The sequence below is a fragment of the Galeopterus variegatus genome, unplaced genomic scaffold (assembly GCF_000696425.1).
Source record: "Galeopterus variegatus unplaced genomic scaffold, G_variegatus-3.0.2 Scaffold2807, whole genome shotgun sequence".
Classification (NCBI taxonomy): Eukaryota; Metazoa; Chordata; class Mammalia; order Dermoptera; family Cynocephalidae; genus Galeopterus; species Galeopterus variegatus.
Genome location: NW_007728918.1, coordinates 23,940 through 41,278, shown reverse-complemented (window position 1 = coordinate 41,278; position 17,339 = coordinate 23,940). Strand labels below are relative to the sequence as shown.

General features: G+C 45.0%; 1 protein-coding gene across 1 annotated transcript in view; it reads left to right on the top strand.

Annotated features, from left to right (window-relative positions):
- The first annotated feature begins 746 nt into the window (after positions 1-746).
- DPT (dermatopontin) overlaps positions 747-17,339 on the top strand; it is a 29,296-nt gene continuing 12,703 nt past the window's right edge. The window contains exons 1-2 of the mRNA XM_008583040.1: positions 747-1,141; positions 13,408-13,533. Of these exons, the coding sequence (XP_008581262.1) occupies positions 837-1,141; positions 13,408-13,533 (431 nt within the window). The 5' untranslated portion in view covers positions 747-836. The remainder of the gene's footprint in view (positions 1,142-13,407; positions 13,534-17,339) is intronic.

The window sequence follows — 17,339 nt, the reverse complement described above, 5'->3', positions numbered from 1 at the left end:
ACTGCATGCTCGACATTTTAAAAGGTAAATATTATTGTATGTAAATTGTACCTCAATGGAAAGAAAACTCTATATGAAGGAAAGAAACAGTGAACGATAAAAAATGGGCTTACTCAGATTAAGCCTGTTGCATATTTGAGAGCAGAGTGCAATTTTAGGTGTGGCTGGCTCAATTTCAGCAGCTTGGGAGGATGTTTAAGTGTATAGATAATGCCCAACTTATCTCTCCATGGGCCCAGTACTTCCATATGCAATGTAAGAATTCTCACAGTAGCCCTGAAAGCTGATACACCCATGCTTGTGCTCAAGGGTTATAAAATGTTGTGCTGAGAACTTATAAGAAACCAGGCATCCATGCTTGCAGAAAACCAAATGACTCTGTCCCTTCATCCTATAATTTTGGTATTTTGAAATCACTCTCTAGGGAGGTTAGTTTGGAGAAAAATACAGGGGTTTGCTAGTGGGGGTGGGGTGAGACGCAGAGGGGTGAGGTGCTGAGAGACAAGAGACAAATATGCTGCTAATCAGTTTTTTTCAGGTGAATGTGTCTAAGGGGAGTGAAGCCAGGGCTTTTATAAACTATCTGCAAATTTGTTCTTTCTCCAGGGACTTTCTCTGACTAACGTGTTCCTTGCATATTCCTAGAATTCCACCTTAAATCAAGCTGAGTGTACTTATGGCTGGCTTCTCAGCGCAGAAAACTTTTGCTTAAGCGATGACACACTGCAGTTGGAGCCTGTTCACCCACATCTGGAAGCCACATGTCAGAGGCAGCTGAATAAAACAGTCAACCCAGCAAACTTAGGGTAACAATTGTTGCCAAAATCCCAGGCAGCATGGACCTCACTTTTCTGTGGGTGCTTCTGCCAGTAATCACTGTGGCCTGGGGCCAGTATGGTGACTATGGGTACCCATACCAGCAGTACCACGACTATAGCGATGACGGGTGGGTGAATCTGAACAGGCAGGGCTTCAGCTACCAGTGTCCCCACGGGCAGGTGGTGGTGGCCGTGAGAAGCATCTTCAACAAGAAGGAAGGTTCTGACAGACAATGGAACTACGACTGCATGCCCACGCCCCAGAGCCTCGGGGAGCCTACGGAGTGCTGGTGGGAGGAGATCAACAGGGCTGGCATGGAATGGTAAGGGGCTGCGCCGCACTTGGGCTGGGCATATCTCTGCATGTCCCTTCCCCTGGGGGCTGTCTGACTCTCGGGGAATAGCAGCACCTAACACCTGAGCACATCCTTCCAGGAGCCTCACCAGTGCCTGCTCAGGGTAGGGTAGGGCTGCTGCTGGGCGGACTACAGCACGGGACAAAACCCCAGGACGGGAGGTGTCCATGGCACATGGACTCCTTTGTGGTTCTGTTCCTTCCAGAAGCAGCCCTCCTCTCAGGTTGGTCCAGAAATGTGGGTTTCTGTAATGTTACTGGACTGCAAAAAGAGAAGCACAGAAATTGAAAGTATTTAGGAAACTTTACAGCAAGTTAACACTGCTGTGATATCCAAATGACATTTTCATTTCATAGCAATTTATTTTTACCATTTTCGAAAAGTCTTAGTCTACAATAGTTTGCAGAAAATAAACAATTGGGCCCTCAGCACAGGCTGTTTGAGAAATACTGCTTTAGAGCAAGTGAATGGGGGTGAGGGGACAAAGAAATGTAAGCAGAGGGAAGTGAGATTAAATGGCTCTCTGCTGCGCTGATTAAATGTGGCTCTCTCAATTTTGAGTGCTGAGTTCCTTCTCTCTGCCTTGATTTGAAGTGGGTTTCATTGCTGGGAAATAGTTTATGAAAGGCTTAGTCTAGAGAGAGGAGCTGTGCTCTCCTGACCGCACTCTGCCCTAGTCAACGGCATGGAACTGGACCGAGCTTGTGCTTCTCTGTGGGGTGGGACTGTCCCAGACAGTCTCGGCCCCAGTTCTTGGTCAGGAGCCCATCCTAGTAGCCACTGACTGCTAGGCTGGTTACTCACAGCAGCCTGGATGGAGCCAGAGCTGCAGGGGCATTGGGAGAGAGGGTAAAGGTGGGCCCAGAGAGGAGGAAGCCCAGCTGGCAGGCTGCTGCGTGTGCTATCTGTAGAGCAAGTCAGAAGACTGCGAGGGGTTCCAGCAGGCATTTGGTACAGTGGGGGCTGGGAGTGGTCAAGCATAGCAACCTAGGGTCACACAACTAGTGGACAGAACAATGATGGGAAATCCAAGAGGAACAGACACTGATGGGCAGAGGAGCCAGGCAAGAGGGGGGGCCTCTGAGTGGCAAAAACAGCTGCCTTTTATTGAGCGCTAACCCTAAGGAGGCACCATGCTAAGTGTTTTGTATGGATTATCTCATTTAATGCCCCAAACAAATCCATAAGTCATTTCATAGGTAGACAAACTGCAATCCAGAGATCAGGGGTATCCTTAGCTGGAAAACTGGGATTTGGATCCAATGAATTTCAGCTCCCAAGAGCAGGTGCTCAGCCACAGTGATGGGCTGCTGAGAGCTGCTGCCTCCATCCAGCATGGGCTCCAGCCTGATGGCTGAGCTAGGACCACAGGACTCAGGGCACATCATTATCCTGGGAGAGAGAGGGTGGGGCTCTGTAAGATCACAGCAGAAGCCCTGCCCTGGAGGGATGGGGACCAGTGTGGTTTCTGTGACTGAGAAAGGGCTCAGACTGCCTGTGGAGGGGTGACGAGAGGGTCACACAGGCATTTGCAGGTGGTGGGGTGGGCTGGGGCTGCAGAGGCTGCTTCGACAGCCTTTAGTGGCCCATCCTCATTTGCCCCCTCTGCCTCTGGCGAGCAGATTTAATTATCCAAAACCCCTTCTGACAGATGGCTGACTCAGAGGCCAGGCTTGCCTGGGGGACAGTCTCCCATGATGCCCTGTAGCCACCCGTTGCCTGGCATGGAGTGTGGCAGTGACCTAGTTACAACCGTCCCTCTGCTCCTCCCATCTCAGGGGCCATGACAGGGGCAGGGCCCTCTACATCACCACTGTTTAAAGCCGTAATAAAACAGCACTCAGGGATGAGTCCTCAAACCCTGGAGGAAGATCCCTGGGCTCTGAGTCAGGAGGCCTGGGTCTGGATCCTGGTTCTAATGGCAACTTGTGGTGTGACCTTGGCCCAGGCTCTCAGCTCTCTAAGTTCCCACCTCATTTGGAAAATGAGTGGTCAGACTATATGGTCTCCGAAGGCTCCACAGACTTGCGACTCCTCCCTGTAAATGCACTTGGGTTTTTCTTGCATTCTGTTGATCCTTGTGTTCATCCCTGCTAGGGACAGAAGCCAAATGATGTTTAGTTTTAAACTTGCCAACTTGCGACTAGTTTGTCATGAATGCCCAAACTACTTGAACAAAAGCAAAAGAGGAAGAAGATAAAATAACATTATTTTGTTTGGTCCACAGGAGTTAAGTGAAAAGCTGACAGGAGAGATGTATCTTCCGTTTCCTCTTCCTCCGCATTCTTGGGTGTGCAGTGTCGAGTGATACCCCCTTCTGATACCCCCTTCTCCCCCTCCATTAATCACAGGGTTAGAAACTCACAAACATGCAAAACAGCTTCTTAACAGTAGGACTCAGCTGCCCCAGAAGTGAGAGCAATTACCCTGGGGACATTTTTCAGATGATTATGACTTTGAGTTCAGACTCCAGTATCAGCAAAAAATTTGCAAAGAAAGAAATTGCTCACAGACTGGAAATCAATTATATCTTCCCTTTGGCGTCAGGCTCCTAATCTGTTCTGGGGGAAGAGTTCTTGATGGCTTGTTGCAGTTTGGCTGCCTTGTAAGACCAGGTTTGCCTTCAGGTTTAAGATGAGGGAGCAGTCTCAAACACAGACTTGACAACAGTACACTGGATCCATTAAAGAAATTTGCTAATCGGAGCATGGTCTTTAAAAGTTGCTGCCATAATAGCTGCATGGCTTGTAATGCTGCCTAAGATGAGGGAGCAGTCTCAAACACAGACTTGACAACAGTACACTGGATCCATTAAAGAAACTTGCTAATCGGAGCATGGTCTTTAAAAGTTGCTGCCATAATAGCTGCATGGCTTGTAATGCTGCTGTTTATCATAGCATCTCTGTTGAAAACCACCCTTCAGGTGCCAGATTCTGAAGCATGAATGCTGGCCTCTGCCACTAAGGACAGCCAGGGGGGCTTTCCATGGGTCCCCCATGAGTGGCGTTTTGCCATCTCAGGGCATGCTCGGGTTAGTCTCAGGGAATCTTTACCTTTGGTTGGCACAGGCTGCAAGACAGATGGACCTTGTGTGGAAAAAGATGAAGATGGAATTTTGTAGTGAGTGAGGTTTGGCCGGAAGAGGTCTGGGCTTGAAATTGGGAAACTTGGATTTCACAGCTCCTACTTGTACCATCTCTTAACTCTGCAGCTGTAGGTATTCAGTTCCTTGTTCTGGAAAAAACAAACAAAAAAACCCACAAAGGTGTGACACCCACCTCACAACCTGTAGAGGGGTTACTATGATGCTTACAGGAGAAAGTATAAGGGAACTCTAAAGCAATTCTAAACCTAGAATAAATTACTGGCATATCACATCATATTGATGGGCCGTCAATGAGATTTAGTGAATCTGGAATTTGATGAAGCTTATTTGGGGCACTCCACCTTTACATGGAGTCTGAATTTGGAGGAAGTGTATTCTATCTATTGGCACTTTCTTTTTTCCCTGGGCTTCAAAGAATTCTCAGAAGACATGTTAAAGTAGCAATTTATTTTAGAGCTGAGTTTAAGAATTCACTAATGACAAGCCACATGATGGAGAACAGGAGAAAGGAAAACAATGTCACAGAGCTATGTCAGCATCAAGGAGAATCTGAAGTTGAATATGTAGAGCAGGAACTCAGTTTTCCACAATCAGATTGTCACAAAGACCAAGGCTCTGCACAGTACAGAGCAATCATCCTGATGTGTGGTTCTGATTATTTAGAATACACGGCACCTACCTCCTCAGAGGAGCTTTCCAAGACCACCTCCTCTAAACCAACATCTCCCACCCTCTACTCCCTCAACCTGCTTTTTCTCTCTGCACTACACTTGTCACCCCCGATTTGTATTTGTTTATTGTTTGTCTCCCTCACCAAAATATAAACTTCGTAAACATACAGACATTGTTGCATTCACACCTGTATCCTGTGCCTAGAACAGTGCAGGCACATAGCAGGCCACAGTAAATATGTATGAAAGACAAAATCAGTCTACTTAGTGCTTGAGGCAGTCCAAATCCCAGCAGTGTCCCCATTGCCCATAACAAAAAGGCCTACAGATTTTCCCAACAGGGCAAACCATTTTGTTTACATCTTTGATTCTCAATATTCCAGGATCTATAATATGGAGACTCAACTTTATTTTTCACATCTCATTTTGTTTTGTTGCATTTACCAACATGTGGGATGGTCTTTTTACATTTACTGGGGGTCTCTACAGCATGCACAGAGGGTGGCTGATATGCTTTGTTACTGCAGGATGAAGTCTTCATTAGCTTTCTATTCTCCCAATAATCTTAACGTCTCAATCTACTTAAAAATGAAATAGCAAACTCTATTTCAAAAGCTCTAAGGACTAGATGTTACATGGTATCCTGGCTTGGATCCTGGAACAGAAAAAGGACATTAGTAGAAAAACTGGTAAAATCCAAATATAGTCTGGAGTTTAGTGTTGCAGCAATGTTAACATACATGGTTCATAAACAGTGTTATAAACACACGCTTAGTGTTCATAAACACAGGAGACTTACGAAAGATAACATGAGGCGAAGCTGGGTGAAGGGTATGCATGAAGCTTATGTATTATATTTACAACTCTTCTATAAATCTAAAATTACTCCTAAATAAAAAAGTTAAAAAAATAAGCATAAGAACACAGGCTGGCAGAGTACATACTGGGATTCTGAAAGGCAAACAGAGCATAACAGAATCCAAGATCCCAGCACTGGAAGGGGCCTTAGGTATAACCTGGAGCAACCTCCTTTCATCATAGATTAAGAATTAAGGCCATGGGAGTGAAGTGATTGAAAACTCAAAGAAATTATTACATTAAATACAGGTTCTATGACCCTAACCCTAATTTATGTGGTAATTTATAGTTTATATAGTGTTGCTCATTCGCACATTCATTTGCTCATTCATTCACTACCAAATGCTTGTTATCACAAACTTTGCCAGATTCCAGGAATATGAAGATAACTAACAAACAGACAATGCTCTTGAGTTACTCATAGTCTGATCTTACTTGATCTTCACAGCAATCTTAGGAGACAGGTGTTAACTATTATCTCTGTTTTATACACAAGAAGACCACGGCTCCAAAGCATTAGGTGACTTGCCCACTCATTGCTAGTGAATGGCAAAGGCAGAATCCAAGCCAGCAAGTCTGATGTCACAGCTGCCGCAGGCAAACATGAAATGTTGACGTTATTTTTGTTCTTGGATAAAGCTGTAGTGAGTGTTGAGCTAAAGAAGATATGAAATCCATGTAAGAACGACTTCTGAGGGCAAGAAGGCTGAGTGTGGGAGAACAAGGTTATGGCAGATCTAGAATTCTTACCAACTTTCCATCAAGGTCACTCTCCTAAGTACTAGGAATCAATAGGCTGGGGAAAATTGAGCTTTGCAAAAATGGCTGTTGGCTGTTCTTGTAAGATTAGGAAAAGTTCACTCCTCCTGGTAGGGGATTTGCTTCTGCCTGAGTACCTGCCGGATATAATCTTCCCAATCAATAAGAGGTTTCTACAGAGTTAGAATGTCTGTGTGTGTGTGTGTTTCTTTGAGGTATCTTGAAGCGAAAGTGAGTTTATAAACCTTGGAGACAAATGGAACAATTCTCAAAATGCAGCCTCACTACTGCTACCTTTAGGCAAGTCATGTTAATTCTCAAATCCTCAATTTCTACATCTACAAAAACAACTCCCTAGAATTGTTATGAGAATTAAATGAGATAATATATATACATTAATGGCTGTGTGTCCTTAGGGGAATTACTTAACCTGTCCTTATACGAGTATATAAAATGGTGATGAAGCTGATATCTGAACCTACTTCATAAGACTATTTTGATGATTAAGATAATCAATGCATATATAGTGCTTAGCACAATGCTAGGCAATTATTGCTATTATGACTACTCTATGGAAAATGAGATTCACCAGGATAAATGCCACACAGTTGATAAATTACAAAGCTGGAGTTGAAATCCAAATTGCTAGATTAAAGAGCCTCTGATATGCACCATTTTGCTTTTGGAACATATAATTCACCTGCAATCAATAAATATTAAGTGTACATTATAAGTGTCTTCAATATTTGTCACATTTCAGTAGACACTGAGGTAGCATTACATCTCTTGGTTAACATAGACTGCAATAACTGGTGTCCATGAGCTCCCATGGTTAAGCCTGCAATTCCTGCATGGCTTGGAATTGCTCTCAGGACGTAAATACATCTCACAAGAAAATCTGGATCTTCTCAGAGGCCTTCGGGGTGGCCTCTACTGCCTGTATTTTTCCAAAATAGGTCAGGAATTTGTATTTGGGGAAGGTGTTCTCCCTTTGTTCTGTGCTAGGTCTTTCTAGCCAGAGAAGCTGTTCAGCAGGTCATTTCTGCTTCACCATCATAAAACCTGGAAGAGAGAGTAGCAGACTGAAAATGTGGACATGGGGAAGACAGCAGAACTCTCTCCCAGAGGCATCAGGAAGAGCACAGACTGCACACAACTCAGCATGACGTGAGGAGACTGTCACATCCGCACCACCATGGCAGGAGGGTGAGCAGTAAGTGGTGGAGCATTTACCTTCAAACACCTTGCAATGTCACACCGTGAGGCTTCTCAGTGATAGCACGTGTGTGGCAAAATATGCGATGGTGACTCCAACATGTCACAAAGAAGAAAAACAAATATGAGTTGGAATGGTCAAGAAAGGAAGACTTCTTAGAGGAGGGAAGGCTTGAAATTGTCTTTTCTTCTCTAAAGTCCACTTCCTGAGGCTCGTCTCAGCGTGCCATCGGAGGAGTGTAATTCTAATCCTTCCTAAAGGAGGTCCCAGTGCTTACAGATAGTGGTTTTTAGAGACCAGGATGTAACTCCTCTTTTTATTAAATTACAAGTATTTATAATCATAACAATAATAACTACTACTTCTCCTGCCTTTCAACAACATACTTTGTGCCAGGCTGTGTGCTAGGCACCTGACACATGGCATCTCTTTCCTCTTCACGTTATACTGTCAGGTTAGGAATTCTCATCCCCATTTCACAGAAGTAGAAGCAGAACTCGGCAGAAAGGATGAGATGGGGCATGGAGTCATTCTGCTCGGGCTTAAGAGAGAAATCCAGAACTTTGAAGGCTCCTTTGACTGTGCAAACTTGCCCCGGAGCTGGTCTGTCTCTGTCCCTTGGCCCCTCACTGCCCCACTGTCCCCATCCAGTCTCCTGTTTCTCTGCTCCTCTGTCTTGGTACCAATCTCCTTCTGCTAGCCAACAGCCATATCGTCATAGCATCTGTTTGTCAGCACCAGTGCTCTGGAAAGGATTCCACACCAAGCACAGCACCAGGCACAGAGTAGGTTCTAATGAATATTTGTTAGAAGATTTGATGAACATTGTAAAACTCTGTTATATATGTTACAAATGCCTGATAGCAACTCAAAGGATTATTCTAGAGAAAGTAGAATTAATGAAAGTCAAAGCTTTACTCTAAAATAATAAAACTCTTTTGGTACAACAGTAAGGCCTCATCCAGCTTTGGAGAGAGGGAGAGAGATTTGGGGAGCTAAGGAGGCCATGCCACGTGTTCTCCCTGACATGGGGAGTTAGCCACTGGGCTGCACTATGGAAAAAGCTTCTCCCAGTCCATCTCTGCCTGGGGCTGGAGACTGCCTAGCAGCCCTTCAAACACATCTGTATGTTTGTGAAGCTGGGAAGAAAAGGATCAGCACAACCGGCTCATCCCCTCATGGGATTTTGAGAGCTCTTGACCAAGATGGTGCCACTTCCCTTTACCCTGTTCTACACCTGACTCAAGCCCATCCCCAGCTTGCTAAGAGTTGGGACTTTCTGTAAGTTTGGACTGAGACCAGCAGAGACCGAAAGGAGAGGCTAAGAACCCACAAAGGGGATCACAAAAGAGCCCAGATGTTCACACACCTTTCAGTTCTGGCCTCTGTCATTCTGCCTGCCCAATAGCCCTGAACTTGACAAAGAATACAGACGAGAGGGAGAAAGCCTGGCCAGAGTACTGACCAAAGCTGAAAGACAATCACAAAGCAATTTTTTTGTGCTCCCTGAGAGCTCATGTACGTGAGCTTTGGCCTCAAATAAATCTGAGTTTGCATCCTGGCTCTTCCAGTTGCCATCTTGGCCAAAAGTTCTGCAGGCATTATTTCACTGAATCATCACAGTGACTTATGTGAGGCTCCACAAAGCATGTCAAAGTCAGGGCTAGGACTAGAACTCACGTCTGCTGATTCCTCAACAAGGGCTCTTTCCCCTACATTCTGTTGCTTTTATGTTTTACTGTTGCAAAGAAGGAGAAAGTTTCCTGTCTAGGCTTTCTGGGAGATGGCCCTCAAATAAACAATTTGCAGAAAGGCCACTTTCTCAGAACAGGTCCACAAATGTTGTTGTCAGAAGAGGAGTAATGCCTTGTGGTTTTTCTTATAGAAAGTTTCTGATTTCAGGTAGAGCAGGGTTAAGAATGCTCCATTTTTGTAAATCTGAAATTGAGCCTCAGCCTTTAAAGAGATGGTGAGAAAAAAAGTACGTCTTCTAAGATGGAGAGGAGACAGTCTCTGAAGCAGGGTACTGGTGCCCTCTGGCTCTGAGGAAATGTTCCCATGGAGTCTGTGCCAATGACTCAACCAGGGTCATGTCACACAACTCACCAGGAAAGCTGCAGTCTTGGGCCAATACTCTGTTCTGCAGGCCATTCAGGAGCAACAACAAGGTGCTGTGAGATGAATCAGAGCGATGCACATGTCTTTTGACCACTAACCCTTTTTTTGTTAAATTGAATTTGAATAACTTTAGCAACACAAGCCCTTCGAGCTCCCCCGGTCCCATCCCATTAGGAGGCTGCCTGGTTCAGTGTTTGTAATCCTGTGGCTGTCGCCAAGGTTTAGGTGAGTCCTGTAAAATAAGGAGCTTTTAAAAAGGTGATTGAAGGTGAGAAGAATAGAGAAGAGGAGTGCAGAGCTATCCACTTTGCACACTCATCCTGGAGAGTGTTCTTAAGGGAGAAGGTGGAAGCGGGAAGATGGGCCACTCCCCCAAGTTCCACGGAAACTACTTGGAGGAAGTTTCAGGGCTCTTCATGGATTTGAGTGAGGGACTTAAAAGTCAGTTCTGCCTCTGACAATGGGAGAGAGCTGGGTCGTTTGTTCATTCATTCTTGCATTAAACATTTGCTGGACCACAGTGGCAGGCACAGTGAGGGATATAAAATAAAGATCAAGTGATCTTTTTCCTCAAAGATTTTACCATCTCCTGAGAGTGATAAGACATACTAAAGCACCCATGGTACCAAGTGAGTGGCTGAGACATCCAAACTCAGTGAGTTTTGTTTTAGGGAAATGGCAATTCAGGGAGTGCGTGGCCATCAACCAGCGTTTCACTGACTGGAGACAGGGGAGTCAAGGGGTAGCTTTCACAAAATATACTCCCAAATACTGTGTAGATTAAATGAAAGTACAATGACAGTAATAAGTAATCTATGAGGCATTAACAGACACTATTTTAGGAATCTTATATGCATTGTGCATATAAGATTCCTTATGTGCTATTATTATGCCATTTTACAGATGAGGAAACTGAGACCATTAGAGGGTATGAAGCCTGCCCATGGTGACGGAGAGCAGAGGAGCACCAGTCCAGCAGCATAGCCCATGCTCTTAACCATGCTGCTATACTGCTCCCCATACTGTGAAAATGGACCCCTGCAAAGATCCAGTTTTGGAAGGGATGATTTTGTACTACCAAACTCCCGAGCAGGCTCACTCTACCAAAATGTGACGGCAATGGAATCGAAGCTGGGGGAGGAGGGTTATGTTCAGTTATCTGATTTCACCATGTCTTTAGACTCTGAGCATGGAGGGTCCCAACACTCTTCACAGGGCAGCGTTATCTGAGGCAGTGTGTGAGAAAGTGACATACACTCCCCGTCCGGGCCCTGGGGCTGGCTGCCTGGCTGACAGCCCTGGGGAATTCCTGGAACTCAGAATGCCTCCAGCACTGATACTCCATGAAGCAGCTCAGCTTATCTTCCTACATTTATTTTTACTTAGGGGAACTTAGCACCATGGTAACCTGGTCTCCTGTAGGGATCTGAGAGCCAAACATTGGAACAACAGCTCCAGGGAAACCACAGGCTGGCTCAGTTCTGAAGGGCTCCATTTTAGAGAAAAGCAGAGTGTTTTGTAATGGTAAGAGAGAGGGTCACAGAGAGCACCAGTCTGCTGCACCTTCTCTCTTTGGACACATACGAACTTTGCTTACAACTCTTAGAGCTTCATATCAAAGTTACCTCTCACCCACATTGCTGGGAATTAGGATAGAATAGACCATTCTGGAAAATCAGCCCCCAAAGCTACCTTTCCATCATACCACAAACTTAGTAGTCTATTTCAATCGTGTGGCTTTCTGAAATATGCCAGATATTCACAAAGTGGTAATACTCCTGATGAGATGTGAGCAATGACAGAGCAAAGAAGGCTGGATGATCAAAGGGCCCTGGGTCTCAATTTACCTCTTACTTGCATCATTGATCTCCTGTAGCTGAGTTCACTAGACTGTCAGAACTTCTTACAAGTCCTGACAACAGGAAATCAAAGCTAATTTGCATGGGAGACCAAGTACCAAACCCTCAATTCTTCTCTCAACACAGTAGTAAAGTGATTGATATGGAAGAGTAGCAGAGTGTAAGTTGTTGAATGGATGAATGAATAAATAAATGCATATTTGAATATACATATGTGGCATGAATAAATGAATAATAAAGGGATGAAAAGGACAGATGCTTTCTAACCAGGGACCTATAATATGTTTAATATCTAGTTTTGTCAGATCTACAAGTTCATTAACAACAATGAGAAAGAACAAAACGAAACCCATTTGCAGGTAGTGTTACAGTCTGTATGTCAGCAAGTTCTCTCTCATCAGTCAGCACAGGGTATGTATTCTTATTTTATTTACTGTATTTTCTGGAAACTTATCTTTACTTGGAAAACAGGACTGTATTCCAGCAGCTGGCAGGCCAGGCTATATGGACAACTGCCTGCTCTACCCACTCATAGAGGGGAACAGATCAATGGCCAGGGTGGGTAGGAAGTACAAAGAAGCAGAGGCAGCTAAAGACCTATTTTGGAAGGGCTTGTGAAAGGTCTTATTCACATGAGGTAGGAACCCACTGTGGTCAGGTGGAAAACAGCATCACAGCAAAAAGTGGCAATCCTTAAGGCACTGTGGGATTTGGGGCAGAAATGGGAGAAAGCAGTACTGGAAATGGAACAAAGGAAGAAATGATTGCCCTAAGCCAATGCTTAGTTAGGAAGGTGCTGTGAAGACCAGCCACAGCACAGGTAAAATGAAAGAGTGAAAATTCTGGAGACCAGAGTTGGGGGGTTACCGTATTTGAAAAATTAGGACTAAGCAGTAAGGAAGGGAAAGGGACCCCTAGAGGGAGTTTGGGGAGTTCAATGGGCCTTTGCAACTCTGCAAGGAGTGCCTCCAGCCACCAAGACTCCATAGGCACTGGGGATAGAACTCTAAGCAAAACACGCCCTGACCCTGTGCAGTTCACAGGCTAGTGGGTGGTAAAAAGATTCCTGGAGAAGTAGTGAGAACCTGGGATTGTGTTCCCAGCGTTGCCCTGGACAAATGGCAGTTCCCATCTGGGCTTTGCATGCTGCATAGGAGCAGAATGATCATTCCTGTGCTCAACTTCCAGGGTTCTGCTCTTAAGCAGAAAAAACGTTTATGTGAAGTTCATCGACTTATTGTGTTTCTTCTTTTTATTTTGAATTCAAGTAAAATGAATTATATTATCTTTTATTTAAAATGGCATGAATAATGCAATCTTGCTTTTGTAAAGTTCTAAGTGTAAAATTCTGTATCCATCCATTTATGCATCCTTCTATCTAACTCTGTATTCATAGAGGTGTATTAGGAGCATAGTTCCCAAATTTTCTTCAGTTAAAATGTTCTGAGTCTTTTGAATTTTAATGGTGAGCATATGTTATTTGTACAAATGTAACAAAGACTTTATTATCTGCATAAAAGTGGAATAAATTGTTAGGAATCTAGGTCAGTGAGAGAGTGTGTAACTGTGGATGGTGGGGCCTTGGGAAGGGGTTTATTTATGTATCATTGTTCTTATATTTCTGGGCGTTGTTCTCTTCTCTTCAGGTACCAGACATGCTCCAACAACGGGCTGGTGGCGGGATTTCAGAGCCGCTACTTTGAGTCAGTGCTGGATCGGGAGTGGCAATTTTACTGCTGTCGCTACAGCAAGAGGTGTCCATATTCCTGCTGGTGAGTTTGCAGCCAAACCCCATATTTCACGGGGTTGAAGGAGAGTCCAGTGGGTACTCTAGTCCACGTTTCTGGCTTCAGACAGGCCTGAGCTGTCACAAGCAAGCATGGAATGCAGCAACTAGCATACAGAAGAGAATGAATGATGAATGAATTAATGTATGAATAAGTTAGAAGAATGTTCACACTAGGAGGGACCCTACAGGTTATTTAGCCCAATGCTCCCACTCCCCTCTTTTGGCAGAAAAGGAAAAAGAACAATCAAGCAAGGCAGTGCCTGGCCTGGTCACGCAACTATTTCATGGGGATGCCAAGTCTTGAGCCAAGGTTTACTGACTCCTGCCCCAGTGCTTTTTTTCCCTGTACCATGCTAACTTCTCACCACATCCAAGGCTGTAGGACCTGTTTGGAAACCTATTTTCCTGCAGTCCTTCTTTGGGAGAAACCAACCTTATCATGGGTCAGAGTCTAGTATATAGTTATAGACAGAAAAAAAAAAAAAGATGCTGCTGTTTTCTAGATCAACTTGTAATTCCAGCCTGTGAAATTTTGTTCCTTTCCCTTTCCTTGGGATGATGCCAAATATCTCCTGACCCAGCCTTCCAGCTGACCAGGACAGTGAGTATATATTTACTTACTCTGATAACTTACACTGGGTGTTGATAATACAACTTGTCCCAGATTCTTTGGTCTGAAAACAAACGAAGCATTTCTGCCTTGGGCAAAGGGATCCAAAAGTGTCATCACTAAAGTTTGGCTCAGTCACTTGGCTCACTCAAGTGATTTATCTTTTTCTAGCTTGCTGCTTGGAAGGACAGCCTTGCAGGTTATGCTTATTCTCTGCAATCAGACAGTGTTACTCCACAGATGCTCAAGTGGTGCACAGTGTCTCTAGGGACAGTCAGCTCCAAAGCTTAACATTTTTGTTTTTAAAGTAATGACCATGAGTAAATACAGAGCTCAAAATCAGCTGGTACCTGTAGCTGTATGATGGAGTGGGGACCTCCTCCAGCTCTCCAAAACTGCCTGCATACAGCAGTCCTTACCTCACCACAGCAGGTGAGCAGGCACAGTGAGGGCTCATGATACAACCATGATAGGATCTGAGTCAGAGACCTACAGATCTCACATGGTGGAGCAGGTGGGAGGAGCACTGGTGGGCAATGAGAAACTGAGTCCAGCCTCTGTTCTGGCCTCTCCTCCTCCCCCTCTCCTGGCTCCCCTCCCCACTGCAACTGCTGTCTCCAGCAAGTCACTTTACTTCTCTGAGGATCCTCCAGTACATCACTTAAAATGATGGCCAACTTTTCTGAGTCTCCAGAGTTTTAAGGATCTCATGAAAACTATAGAGCTTGTCTTCGGGGGGAAATGCACTTAAGCATGTTTATACAAAAGTTTGCAGAGAATTTCACAAGTCTTCAAACTCCCCAAAGGCCATTCATGGACACACTGCCAAGGACCTCTGGATCACAAGTTGAAATTCCCAGGACTTGAAAGAAGATCATTGAGGTTGTTTTGAGCTTTAAAATTTTCTTAACTCCGAAGGTACTTTTGAGGTACTTTTGCAAAGGGCAATCCAGATGCCAGAACTTTTTCCACAGAGAGGATGAAGGTTCCAAAGACAAGGGGGCCCCAGTGAGAGGCGAGAGGAGGTAGGAGCCTGCCTGTGCAACTTAAGAAGTGCAGCTTTCCCCACCTTCCTTCCCCAGCTGCCAACAGAATGGCACTTCCCACAATGAAGCCAGCCTCCCTTTATTGCAAGGTATTAAAAGCCAGTTAAAATGTAAATAAATTATCTGAAAGAACAAGTAAAAACTAGTACTCAGTTAACCCATTTGCCACATTAGCAAGACTTTCCCTTAGTCAGACCCTAAAGGAAATCATCAGGGTTGGGGTACAGTGGGTGGCCAAAGAGGAGTGACCAGTAGCAGAAGAGGGAGTTGTTGGACAAGAGGGAAGCAGCCCTGTGCAGGCCACACAGGGAGCCCTAGGTATGGGTGGCCCTGTGCTCCTGCCCTTCCTAGATGCCCCTGTTACAGTACTAACACTGCATCTTAACGACCATGTGTGGTTGCCTCTCTCCACCTTGACTGTGAGCATCTAGAGGACAGGAGTTCTCTCTGATCTTTGTGTCCCAGTGCCTAGCAAAGTTCATGGAACATAGTCTCTTCATAATAGCTGCTGATGAATGTTCAGATAAATGATTCTGGAGGGTGTGCAGAAAAAGGTAACATGGCCCAGAAAATATGATTTTCTTACTTAAAATTTGTTTTTAATCTCTCCCCACCTTCTCACCTCTGCCCTAGAATATGAGCTCTACATGAGCAGAGATCTTTGTGCTGATGTATGCCAAGCCCTTTAAATGATACCGGGCACACTGCAGGCACTCATTAACATTTGTTGGATGAATGGGGGAATGAGTAATTTCAGCCTACTTCCTAGTTTCAACTTGAGAATTACATGAGATGATATATGTCTGGCATTGTCATTGGCTACGGTCACACAGAATTGGCCTGTCTTGCAGCAGAGTCCCCTTCACCCTCCCAGCTGCAGGAGAGATCCAGCCTCCTCACCAATGCACAGGCCTTTCAAAGACAGACTGCCCAGGATCAACACAATGAGGGGCCAGATGGCCTTGCAGGAAGCAGAACTGTGACTGGAGTTAGTAACGCAGAGAACAAGATACATGTCCGCTTGGACTGTCTGCAGGGCGTGTACTGACTCATTCTTCTCCTGGCAGAGGAGGAGTGAGCTGGGGCAGCTGCGTTCCTCATTACAGCAAGGCCCGAGGTCTCTGCCAAGATGAATGGGAGAGCCTGCCACATCTGGGACCACTCGGTCATGGCTGGCCACATGGCTCCTGGCCAAACAGAACAACAGAGAGTGGGATGAGGACCCAGGCGAGAAACTGAGGCTCACTGGTTTTAGGAAAGTCATCAAACAGCAGAGGTAGAGGGTGGATGGAGGTAAGGGTGAGATAAAGGAAAAATCTCAGAATTCCTATATTCTATGGATTTCTGTGATCTGTGTCAACACTCATCATTGATGCTTGAAGTTTATCCTGTTTGTTTGGATGCTGAGATCTGAAAAAGATAGGTTTTTCTATCTCAAATTCCACTGTCATTCTAATGATGCCCAGACTTCGGGTGGCCAGCTGAGGACAGGTTCCAGGCTACTTCTGCTTCCTCACAAATGCTAGATATCCTTCCTCCCATTTCATCTTCTCGAGTTCCCTTAGGTGCAATTCACCAATTAAGATGCTAAGAATTTGGGCCGGCCTAGTGGCGCACTCGGTAGAGTGCGGTGCTTGGGAGCGCGGCAGTGCTCCTGCCAAGGGTTCAGATCCCATATAGAGACCGGTCCGCTCACTGGTTGAGCGTGGTACGGGCGCGACACCAAGGGTTGCGATCCCGTTACCAGTCATGAAAAAAGACAAAAAAAAAAAAAAAGATGCTAAGAATTTAATGAGTATGGAAATACATATGTAGGAACAAAGTCCCAAGTTTAAATAGAATAGAGATGAGCAAATTTTCTTGAGTAGCCAGGAGACATTCAGGTCTCCAGCAGCAAAATTTACCCCAAATCTTGGTCTGCAATGACCTTCCCACCCTCACCCCTACTCCACCCCACCCCACCCTTCTTCACCCCTACCCCACTATGCAGACACGTCATGTCATTGTTCATCGGTATCAGTAGAACCCAAGGGTAGGGGAAAGAAGAGAGAATTACTCAGAGAGTCCCGCTAAGGTACATTCCAACTTGGCTCGTTCTATTTCTGATAGCCTGGTGTGAGAGCTAAGAACTAC